This window comes from Miniopterus natalensis, chromosome 13 (genome assembly GCF_054644295.1).
Source record: "Miniopterus natalensis isolate mMinNat1 chromosome 13, mMinNat1.hap1, whole genome shotgun sequence".
Lineage (NCBI taxonomy): Eukaryota > Metazoa > Chordata > Mammalia > Chiroptera > Miniopteridae > Miniopterus > Miniopterus natalensis.
The window spans coordinates 61,797,584-61,809,180 of record NC_142093.1 but is presented as its reverse complement, the minus strand read 5'-3'; the positions used below and the strand labels follow the sequence as shown (position 1 = coordinate 61,809,180).

At 54.7% G+C, this 11,597-nt stretch overlaps 1 protein-coding gene across 1 annotated transcript; it reads left to right on the top strand.

The window, feature by feature from the left end:
* Positions 1–396: 396 nt before the first annotated feature.
* On the top strand, positions 397–11,165 carry LOC148091737 (ral guanine nucleotide dissociation stimulator-like). The gene is made up of 13 exons (XM_087823792.1): positions 397–549; positions 3,902–4,095; positions 4,700–4,807; positions 5,440–5,630; positions 5,778–6,133; positions 6,850–7,065; positions 7,418–7,521; positions 7,999–8,068; positions 9,585–9,653; positions 10,075–10,146; positions 10,445–10,477; positions 10,819–10,940; positions 11,129–11,165. The coding sequence occupies exons 1-13, from the start codon at positions 397–399 to the stop codon at positions 11,163–11,165; spliced, it is 1,725 nt and encodes a 574-aa protein (XP_087679918.1).
* The last annotated feature ends 432 nt before the right edge of the window (positions 11,166–11,597 follow it).

Genomic DNA, 11,597 nt, shown 5'->3' with positions numbered 1-11,597 from the left:
GCACCCTCAGGTAGCCAGGGACAGCCCAGGGCAGGCCCATCCAGGCCAGTCCCCAAGTGGGTTCCCACCTTGGGCCCCACAAATCTTACCCCTCATCCTGGGTATGTGTGTGTTTCGGGGGTGGTGACGGGTGCTCATCCTAAGCAGGAGCAGGTTGTTGGGTGTTAGAAGCCTCGAGGGTCTGTCATGTTCATGGCCCAGGTCATGGCTGACAGGAAGGGAAGCTGAGAGCTGTGGACCAAGCTCCTCTACCCACTTGTTACTCAGAAGTCCTCCAGGGGTCATCGTGCTCCCTCCCATCCTGGAGGCCTTTGCAGATGGCACTCTGTGCCTGATCTGGGGAGCAGCTTTTGTGGTAGGCATGTCCCCCACTGGCAGTGCCCTGGGAGGCCCCTCATGCCCCTGGTCCGGGACCGGCCTCTGTCTCAGCAGAGCTTCACGGAGGGTGCCATAGAAGAGCTGGCTGATGGGTTCACTTATGCCATCAACTGGTACCAGGTTCAGGAGCACCAGGCTAGGAAAACCATCCAGTGCCAGTGCTGGTCTGAGGTGAGAGCTGGCCCACACCCAGGGCCTCCAGGTGGCTGGGGTGGGACCAGAACCCAGGCTCAAATCTGGGGCCTCAGTGTTTCCACAGGCCCACTCCCAAAGACATCTGTACCTCCAGCCCTCCCGATCACGTCTCTGGTAGGGTAGAAATTCAGGCTTCACGTATTTCCTGGAGTAGTGGAGAAAATATTCTTCTGTCCTTGCTTTTTGCTCCTTTCATTGTTTAACTGCCTGCCCCAGGGATCCTGGGGAGCAGTCAGCACGACTGTCCTTGGAGACTGTCTCTGAGCCTCACACATCATCACACTGACAGATGCTGTGTATTTAAACAAATGGAAAGGGATGCAGGCACTGCATAGATTTCTCTGCCATTTGTCATCTCAGAGAGCACGGCCAACCAGTGGAGGAGGCCAGGTCAGGAGCTGTGGCCTCACTCACCGCCCTCACATCCCATTAGGAGGGAGTTTTCCTCAGTGACCCAGCCTTTCACTGCTGTAGACCTTGACGGGATTCAGTTCTTGCTAGTGCAGCAGGGCTGTCAGGAACATCCTCACTGTGTCCTAACAGACGGTGTTAGTTTGCCAGGGCTGCTGTTACACAGGACCACAGATGGGGCTGGAGGTTCCTGATGCCTCCTGGCTCAGTTCCCGCTCTGTCTTTGCAGAGCTCCGAGGATGACACCATCGAAGTGCTGGACCACGGGCCCCACTACACCACCAACTGGGTCAGGGTGCAGGTGCACCAGGCTGACAACCATGTCCAGTGCTGGTCTGAGGTGAGAGTTGGCCCAGGTTGGTCTCCACATTCAGGACCCCAAGATGACCAGGGAGGGCCTAGAACCCAGACTCACATCTGGGGGTCTCCAGGGCTTTTCCTCCAGAGTGTCCTTAGTCCCATGACAAAAGAATCTGGACCTACACTCCTCCCTCCAGCAACATGGGAGAGTGAAAAATCTCTCCTCACATACTTGTAGGAATATTAGAGAGAGAAAATCTGTAGTTTCATTTGCCAGTAGGCCACAAGCACATTTACATTTGCTGTTTTCTTGTTTGAACTCTCTGCCCGAGTACCCTAGGGAGCAGTCAGCTCCAATGTCCAAGGAGACCTCTGAGCCTCACACATCATCACACTTGACTGGGTGGTTTGTCAAAAAGATGGGAGGAACAAAGTATTGGATACCTTTCTCTGCAACTTGTCTTCTCCCAGAGCTCAGCAAAGTTCTGTAGGCCGGCTGGTCAGGAGCCGTCACCTCACTCATCTCCCTATCACCCCATAAAGGTCGTAGTTTTCCTCAGTGACCCAGCCTTTCACTGCTGTAGACCTTGATGTGATTCAGTTCTTCCAAGTTAAGCAGGGCTGAGGGGAGCATCCTCACTGTGTCCTAATGGACTGTATCAGGTTGCCAGGGCTGCTGTGAGATAGAACCACAGAGGGGCTGGAGGGTTCCTGATGCCTCCTGGCTCGGTACCGGGCTCTGTCTCTGTAGGGCTCCAACAAGGACATTGTCAAAAAGATGCTCCATGGGTTCAACTACTCCACCTCCCTAGACCAGGGGAAGGTGCATCAGGCCACAGACACCATCCAGTGCTTGACTCAGGTGAGAACTCACCTCAAAGGTCTCTGCACCCACAACCCCGAAATGACCTGGCAGTGCCCAGAACCCAGACCCAAGTGTTGGGACTCCCAGGAGCCCAACCAGTGCTCTCCCTAGAGTGTCCACAGTCCTATGACAAAGGAATCCGGACCTCCACTCCTCCCTCCAGCTACATGGGAGGCTAGAAAGACACTCCTCACATATTTGTAGGAATATTAAAAAAGAAAAAAACACTGTTTCACTTCATAGTAGACCATGAGCCCATTTGTGTTTTGCTGATTGTGTTGTATAAACTACCTGCCCCAATATCCTATGGAGCAGTCAGCTCCACTGTCCTTGTCCAGTGATGGAGGTCGTTTGTCACAGGGATGCAGCCTTTCAGTGCTGTGGACATCGCCCTAATTCAGGTCAGCTGCCACGTCGGCAGTGCTGCCAGGGACACTTCAGTGTGTCCCTGTGGACTGTGCTAGGTGCTCGGGCTGCCAGGACACAGGACCACACTGGGTGGTGTGAACAGCAGACATTCATTTTCTCACAGTTCAAGAGGCTAGAAGTTAGGGCTGAGGACATCAGCAGGGCTGTTTCCCTGAGGGGTCTCTCCTGGGCTTGTCATCAGCCACCTTCTCTCTCTGTCACATGGGCTCCCCTCTGTGCTTCCACGTGTCCCCCCTCCTCTTCCAAAGACACTGGTCCTATTGGATTAAGACCCACCCCACTGAACCCACTTAACCTTAACTACGTGCTTAAATTCAGGCATGTTCTGAAGTTCCAAGGGTTCCAAAGTCATGGAATTTGGGGGACATAAGTCAGAGCACCATGTCTACTTTGCCCCGCTGGAGATAGACGCCCCCTGCTGGTGGAAGAACATGCACATGTAAAACCTGCCCAGCTGCAGGCCGATTCCAAATCCAAAGGGCTGTGGCAGTGAGGTTGTCAACAGCACTCTGTGATGATGGCTGCTGCCTTGCTCGCAGATGGCCCAGGGATTTCTCACTCACTGAAATTTTTATCTATCCCATAACAAGTTGTCCAAGGCCATTGCAGTGCTCCTTCATTGGCAATGGCCTCCCGGGGACTTTGGCTCACCTGGCAGCTTTGCACTGGCCACCTGGATTTGCGCCTTCCTGAGTCACCTGCTCAGACTCCTACCTGGTGATCGCCTTTCTCCAGTCTGGGGTCTCCATAATGAGGGTCCCAAAATGCCCCTGAATGTAAAATGAGGGGAAATAAGTGTCTTTTTGGAAGTCAGTGCTTTTCATAGGCCATGTCTAGCGTGTACACTTTCCCCAAAGTGGGGGGGACAATATTCCCAGGTGCTTTTTATCCATGTGAGGAGTAGGTAAGTCTCAGCTAGCTGAGTGGGGATGTCACCCAGGGCATTTCTCAGTTCTGACCTGCATGATCTTGGGACAGTTGACATCCCTAAGCCTCTGTGACCTCATCTCTATAATGGGGATGTTTCTTGAGGACTCACAGGGACAATGCTCTTCGTACAGCTATTAATGCGAGGAGGTCTGATGTTCCTCAGCTAAAAAAATGAAAACATGCCTAGAAGGTAACAGTTGTATGAAAATCCCCCCACACACCAAACTTAAGTGGTGCTTTGAAAACCTAGAACCTCGTTCAGCCTGGGCACTGCTGTCCCTCCTCTTGCTCACATACCTGATGGGCTGGGACTTCCTGGGGAGCTCCAGACCTCCATCCTACTGGGATTCATGGTGATGTCACTGACTGAATCTCCCTCCTTGTCCCACTCAGTGTGCGGCTGAGTTAACTCTTAACCTACATGAGGCCTGCAGGATGTGGGCCTTCCAGGAAAACATCCTGGAGAAGTTGACGACATCCACGGCACAAGTTTTCCCAGGTGGAAACATCCCCCACTTCTGCAGCTTCATGCCCGTGCACCCGGCCTTCTCCAGAGCCCAGCAGTTCCTGGATGATCTGTTTGCTAGGTAAGCATGTGCCCCGTCTTTGGCAGAGCGGTGATTCTGCCCACTGCTAGCTGTGTGTCTTGAAAATATCACCACATCTGTCTGAGCCTCAGTTTGTTCCTCTGACAAGTGGGGTCATAGAGGATGAACCTCGTAAGGTGCTTGTAGGGACTACTGTGGGAGAATCCATGGCTGGTCTTACCTGCTGTCAGCTCTGCAGAAAGGGCTGCTGGACATGCTGCAGTTGTTCATGGCAATTTCTTTCCTGTCCCATGAATAGTCCCCTGACTCACCCATTGGCAGCCTGTGGCATCTGAGTTTGGAAAAGCACATAGAAAAGAGCCTGCCAAGCAGTTTGAGATTTTGCCTAGCTGGTCCTTGTCCTGGTCCTTGGTGAAGTCAGATTAGGGACCTCTAGGGGCAGATAGTAGGGGGCCCCAGGCCCACTCAGACATTTGGGATGGTTCTGGTTAGAGTTCATTTACTGGACAATGTGTATTAGGCTCTTACTATCAGCAGGCACTTTTAGAGACACTTAGCCTAACTCAGTGAATGAAGCAGACACAATCCCTGGGCCTTAGTCCAAGTCAGCGAGTCAGACAGTCACACTGCACATCATTCACAGGTCCCGTCCACCATCCGTCAGATCGGATGTCATCAAGGTGTTCACCAGATGTGGAGATAAAGAACCATATTACAACCAGAGTGACACACCAGAGGAACAAATCAAAAAGTGAGTGGCCCTTGGGTCCAGAAGAAGGAGGCCTCCTGTGTCTATGGGATTGGGGCTTAGGGTGAACAGTCCTGGCAGAGCCCTGATCTTCCACATCAGCTGATTCCCAAGGGAGGGCTGAGGTCTGGAGGCTTCTACTCCAGGAGGACAGGGGTCAAAGAGAACTGTGAATTGGGTCTCAGCTTCCCTAGAAGGCGAGGCTGGAATGAGTTGTCCCCTGGACTCCGATCCCAAACACAGGCCCATCCAGCTCTGCCTGTCCCTCTCCACATGCATCTCTCCTGAGGGCCATGGCCAGGACAGAAGAACACTCTGGTGTGCGGGCTGCTCACATGCCTGTCTGAGTCGTCAGCCAGATGCCCAGGGGCATGGAGGTCTGAGCTGGCAGTGTACAGGAACTTCAACCCAGCTGTCACTGGGAGGAAGGGACTCACAGACTCGGTGTTAAACTTGCTTGGTCACCAGGCTGCTACTCTTAGGACAGTCACACAGGGGTTGGAGTAGCAAGGGGCTGTCCCATGAATGGGTGGGAGCAGCCATAGAGGCTCAGTCCCAAACAACAGTGCCATGGGAGGGCAGTGTGGAAGGAAAAACCAGGACTCTGTCTCTTATGCCCACCTGACTCTCTGCAGGGCCATAGCTTCTGTGATGGGAACCTGGCCAGACCAGGAGCAATGTTTCAGGCAGCCCCTACATTTTCCTTGGTTGATCCTGAAGCAGGCCTTTGTGCAGGAGAAACATGCTGTATCACACCTGGTGCACAGCACCCAAAGTGACTGTGTAGAGTTGGAGCATCTTGAGCCCACTGAGGCAGAGTTGGAAGGTGAGGGAGCTGCAGTCTGGGAAGATGAACTGGGGGTTGTGGGGTCAGGGTTTCATGGGCTGGAGGACCCTCAAAGGCAGTGGCATCTTTCCTGTCTCTGGGAAGACACTGGAAAGTGAGGCATGTGCATGAACCAGTCTCTCTAACCTGCTTCAGAACCACCTCCAGAGCTCGAGAGTACTCAGGAGCCAGAAAAAGGGCCTTCTCCAGGGCTAGAGCCTGGTCCAGCTGTGCCAGTGCTGGAGCCAGTGACACCTCCATCAACCCCTCCAGACATGGAGCAAGAACCAACCTCAACTTCAGCCCCAGGGCCAGCTGTGGAGGTGGAGCCACCTAGGCCACCAGCTCTAATCTTTGCTCCAACAAGCACTGAGCTAGCTTCAGCCCCAGCACCCAACTTCCCCCGGTCTGTGACCACAGAACACCTGGGAAGGGAGGGGAAGTGTACCATCCTGACCTTCCCTCCAAGGCTGGTGGCAGAACAACTAACAGCTATGGATTTGGTGAGCAGAAGGCTCTCAGGCCGGGGTAGGGGGGACCCTGCCTTTCCCTGATCTGAACTCCTGTGATCTGGATGCAAATCACAGCTCCATCTATTACCACCCATGGGTCCTGGACAACCTTCTAAACCCCCAAGCCTTCGCTGTCCACCTGCGGACGGTGAAGGTAGACACTCAGGAGACCAGCTGCACAGAGGGGCTGTGCAGAGTAGATGAGGGGGATCACAGAGAAAGCTGGGTGTGGCCTGGCCAGGTGGGAGGGGAGCTCACTGTGTGTAGCCAGGTGCGTGGTCGCCCAGCCCTATGCCCATGAGACTCAGCGACCTCAGCACTTATTAGGCACCTGATATGTGCTTTACTACAAGGGAGACAAACAGCCTGTGGTTGTAGCTGCTACAGGGGAATATGCACAGAATGGGGATTTGGATGAGATTGGTGATCAGGTCATGTTTGATGTCCCTTGGGGTGAGCAGACTTAAGCAGCATCCTGCAGCTAGTCATTAGGATGGGCTGGAGGCAGGGGCTCGCGTCCCTTCCCTTCCAGTCTTGGGTCCTGTGCAGGGGGCCCTTTGTGAATAGAGAATGAATCCCAGGGACCCCAAGGCTCAGGGCACATCCTCAGCTTCCTAGCCTTCAGTCCTGACCAGTGGCTCCTGAAAGAGGTTAGGGACCCTGACCTGGGGTGTGGAAGGGCTGGGTGACACTCCCTTTTCTCCCAGGAGCTGTTCAAAAAGGTGCTGCCATACCAGTGCCTGGGCTCCATCTGGTCCCAGAGGGACAAGCCTGGCAACGAACACACGGCATCTACTGTGCGTGCCACAATCACACAGTTCAATTCTGTGACCGCCTGTGTGATCACCACCTGCCTTGGAGACCCAAGCATGAGGGCCCAGGACAGGGCCAAAGTCCTGAACCACTGGATTAAGGTGGCCAGGGTATGTTATGGGAGGCCCAGTGGAGTCCCTACACGGAGCCTTGCAAAAGGCCTCTACTGCTTTGTCAGCTCTCAAGACTGAGGCCTCAGGTCTGAGCCCCAACAGTCTCTAGGTCCTCTCTTCTAGGGGCATGGTGACCTTGACTCTCAGGTCCCAGTGGTGGGAGGCTCACTTCCTACCTGGCTCCTTCCTTGGATTGAGCTAAGACCCTCCTTTCTGTGAGTGTTGGTCTTTGGGTGCTAAACGTGCCTACCCTGAGCATCTGACTCACCCAAGAGGGGGGTGCCAATTGAGGGGGACTGAAACTAGAGCTCCAGTTCCCCACCTCACAGTGCATCTCCCCCCTTCCCAGGAGTGCCGATCCCTGAGGAATTTTTCCTCCCTACATGGGATCCTGTCAGCCCTTCAGAGTGTGTCCATCTATCGTCTGAAGAAGACATGGGAGAAAGTTTCCAGGTGTGTAGGCTTCTCCCATCATAGGCCCAGAGTGGGGGGGGGGGTGTCTCCCATATGTCTCCAAATGTATCCTCATATCCTGGAATGCAGGCAACCCTCAGGGCAGGGATTTGTTGGTGGGCAGAGTCTCTAGGCCTCCCTGGGACCTCAGGCCACCAGCTCTACTTCAGGAGTCAGTTTCCTTCAATGTCAGAGACAGCACTGAGCCAAATAGCAGATTGGCAAGTGTTTCCAGAAACAGAACCCTATGCCCAGCTGAAACCAGAAGTGGTAAAAACTGCTCAGTAGCAATGGGAATGGGGGCCCTGGTGACCAGCATGAGTGTTTCCCAAGTTCCATGGAGACTTTTCTGCTCAGAGGAAGCCATCAAGACCCTCACCTTAGGAGTTTGAAACTTTAGATTGTCAAAAGGAATTTGCCCTCAGTGCCTCTCTCCTATCATTCCTAGACATGTCTTTCTTCTGTCCCTCCCCTCAGGAAAAGCAGAGTCACACTAAAAAAACTATGCAAGGAGGACAATCCAGCGAGCAGGGAGCAGCTTATGAAGGTAGAGCAGGCTGGAGGTCTGGAAAGAGAGGAAGGGGTGAGGGAAGCGGGGATGGTGCAGGATGTGGCTTTGGTAGTTTGTTCCCTAAAGATTCTCTGAAAATTTTCACCCTCTGTCATGATGAACAGGAAGATCTGTTTGGTCCCTGGTCAGGTGGGGGGCAGTTTCAGGGGCAAGAGGCCCAGTCACTGCACAGAGTGGTGGTGGCTGGGCTGCTCCAGGACAGGGTGCAGGGCTGGCAGACTGAGTGCATCTCTGGCTTTCATGCGGGTCCATTTCACTGGGACTTAGTTTCTTCCAGGCTGTGGGGTGAATGGGGTGGGTGGGCACTTTTTCGCCCCAAACCAGCCCAGCCTGTCCTCAGGAAGCCAGGGCCTGCTGCTCCTTCTGTCTTCATCACACCTCCAAGGAGAGCGAGCCTGCCTGCCCCAGGGAGGGGCCCTGCTGGGGATTCCCAAGGGGCAGGTGAACAAAAGGTCTGGCTGGCCTCGGGCCCCAATTGCTGGACTAGAGACAGAGAGGTGTGCATTCTGTGACTTCCCACTGGCCCCTGGAGCACTCACTGCCAGTCAGTCCCTGTCAGGATTTTCACCTGGTGCCTGGTGGGCACTAACACAGGCCAGGGTGCTTCTGAGAAGTGTCTGGGGAACTGGGGCATTGTTAGTGGACCCTTCCTGCACAGACCTCAGATCCTACATGTCAACTAGGAGGCAAAGTGCCCTGACACCCACTACCCTGCCAGTCAGATGGGGCACCTTGAGGGTCCCTATTTGAGGATGGAGAAAGACTGCTGCCCAGGGGAAGGTTTTGGGCATTTGGGGAGGTGAAGGCTAGGCATGGTCTTGGTTCTGGTCTGGTGGACAGGGACTCCAGTGGGGTGGGGCAGGCAGGGCAACTCTGCCAGGTTCCCGAGACACATATTCGTTGACGGCTCGGTCCAGTGGGGACCTGCATAAACCTGAGAGCCAGAGGACTGGGTCTGGACAGTGATGGGGCTGGGGGTGAGATGAGGGCAGAAGGGACAAAGCCTCTGGCTGGGAGAGACAAGTGGTGTCTCCTGTGTGGGCCCTGAGCCAGTCACTGTTCCTCTCTGGGCCCCTTGCCTGCTAGTGAGAGAAAAGGAGGAATGACCATCCTGTGTCGCAGGCATCACGGGGTGCTCACGAGGTTCAGGAAAGAAAGGCCTTTGCAGAGCCCCTGCACTGCTCCATCTGGAAGGGTAGGGCGAGATCAGTGATGACAGTAATGACACTGAGTCCCTAAGAGGACCTGTGAGTTAGGTGGAGGTCTCACACTTTGAGAGGAGGAAGCAGGTCAGAAAGGCCAGGCCCCTGCCCAAGGTCACACACTGAGTGAGTGTTGTAGCTGGGAGCCATCTAGAATCAGACATGCTGGAGGGACAGTAGCCCTGGTACCAGCTGGGGTGGGTCACATGTCCAGGGTCTGAGGTTGGGGTGGAGGGGGAAGTGGGGTGAAGGGAGTATGACCTCAATGACCCTGTCCTGGACCCTGGCAGAAGCGGCCTTCCAGGCTTGTCACTCTGATGCTGACCCTCTGTGGAGCTCAGAAGAGGCTGCAGCAGAAGGTGAGTGAGCCTTTCTGGTGAGTGCTCCAGGGGCAGAGGACAGGGGGCACTGTCCTCCCAGCTGAAGGCCACCAAGCGAAGAGAGGGAGGTCTTCCTCCTGCATCTGCCCCATTCCCACAGAACCCAAGACCAGTCATTAGAGGTGACCAAGAGGAGGGACTGGGAGAGCTGGGTGCAGCTAGGATATGGGGTGGGGCTGGCCTCTAACCACAGACCTTTGATTTGCTAAATGCAGGCCCTGGCAGGTGATTAGGAGGAGTTCTTGGAGAGTGAGGGAAGGGACCATTGAGGGGAGGCTCTAACGGTCCTTGTGGGATCCCTGGGGTGGGCCAGGAGACTGAGGGTGGCAGGCTCTGAGGGGAGGGTCTGTGAGGACACCTGAGAGCAGGGGTTCATCCCACTTTTACTCTGTTTGCCCAGTGTGTCCCCTTCCTTGGGAAGTTTCTGACTGACCTGCAGATGCTGGACACGGTGATGGAGCATTATATGGAGGTAGGTGATTGGGAGCCAGGCTGGGATCGCCGGGATTGACCTTTGGGGAGAGAGCCCCAGTACTGAGCCCTGAGTTCTCAGCAGAGCCGCCCTTTGAAGCTGGGGTGTCTTCCCCATCATACCGATCCATGTGCCCCTCCTCTGCAGCTCAGAGACTGGGCTGGGTCCAAGTCCAGACTTTCCATGTTTCCCACCCCCTCCTGGGACCTGGCAGTAGTTCAACATAAGAAGGGGTGGGCACAGGGGTAGCCATGGATGGGGAGCTCTTTCTGATGGACTTGGGATCTCTGCCTTACAGGGGAGTCGGATCCACAAAGAAAACCAGAGGAAGGTGAGCAGCTGTGGCACTTCCTGGGGACAGGGGAGGGGTGAAGATCAGGGACGCCCAGGCCAGCACACTCCTGGGCTCCATCCCCTGCATCTTACATCTATTGGGAGGCTTTTATAACAGAGGTGGGAGACCCCTCCAGTTGGTGGCTGAGGTAGGGGGATGGCATCAAGGACAGCTTTCTGGAGGAAGGGCTGTCAATGCTCATCTCTGAGCCCAGGTAGGGCCTGGATGGAATTAGGGGAAGGACAGTGCCCATGTCAGCAAAGACCCAGGACTCTTCCCTTGCCCCATTCCCCGCCCCCAAACGGCACTGTGTCTGCACCCTCTCCCTCTGGACCCAGGAACTGGAGGTAATGCAGGAGATCGTGGAGCTGCAGGAGGCTGCTGAGAATTATGAAATAGAGCCCGAGGAGCAATTCAGGACCTGGTTCCGGACGCTGGAGCAGCTCAGCGAGAAGGAGAGGTGAGGTCTGGCAGGAGTTGGCGAGGGCAGGGGTGGGCTTTCCCTGTGGCCAGTCCAGGGAACCTGTGTCCATGGCTCCCTGGTCAGCCCCAGGCCTTGTTGTGTAGCACCTCCTAGGGCACCTGACACTGGGAGGGACACCTGAGGTGTGGCTCCAGGGAGCTCACAGGTGGCACTCTGTCCTGCAGTTACCTCCTGTCCTGCCAGCTGGAGCCCCAGTCCTAGTTGGCCAGCTGAACACTCAGAACTTATTCTGAGACCAAAGGAAGCCAGTGAATGACAGACAGCAAGAGGAAATGAATCTTAACAGGATCCCATTTTCATGGGCTTTGCCCTCTCTGAAAGCACAGAAGGATGGAACAGACGCCATGATCACAGAGGGAAGGGGGTGGGGGTGGGGGGTGAGAGATTAAGCAAATAATTTATTTGGAGACGTGTAACCTAAGGATCCAGACAACACTGTGGCGAAGGCCTGGGGGGGATTGGGGGCAGGGGGGGAGGCATCATGGGTGATATAAGGGGACCTCTGTTATAGTGTCAGTAATAAATTGTTTTAAAAAGTAAGAAAACATGTTTGAATACAAAATCTCTCTTCACGGAAACTCTTAGGTCTTAGGTGGAAGTTTATTAAAGTCAGACAACACAAAAATTCCTCTT

Coding starts and splice junctions, on each gene's coding strand:
- LOC148091737 (XM_087823792.1), top strand. CDS start 397: ATGCCCCTGGTCCGGGACCGGCCTCTGTCTCAGCAGAGCTTCACGGAG. Junction 7,066..7,417: donor ACTGGATTAAGGTGGCCAGG/GTATGTTATGGG, acceptor CCCCCTTCCCAG/GAGTGCCGATCCCTGAGGAA. Junction 10,147..10,444: donor TGATGGAGCATTATATGGAG/GTAGGTGATTGG, acceptor TCTGCCTTACAG/GGGAGTCGGATCCACAAAGA.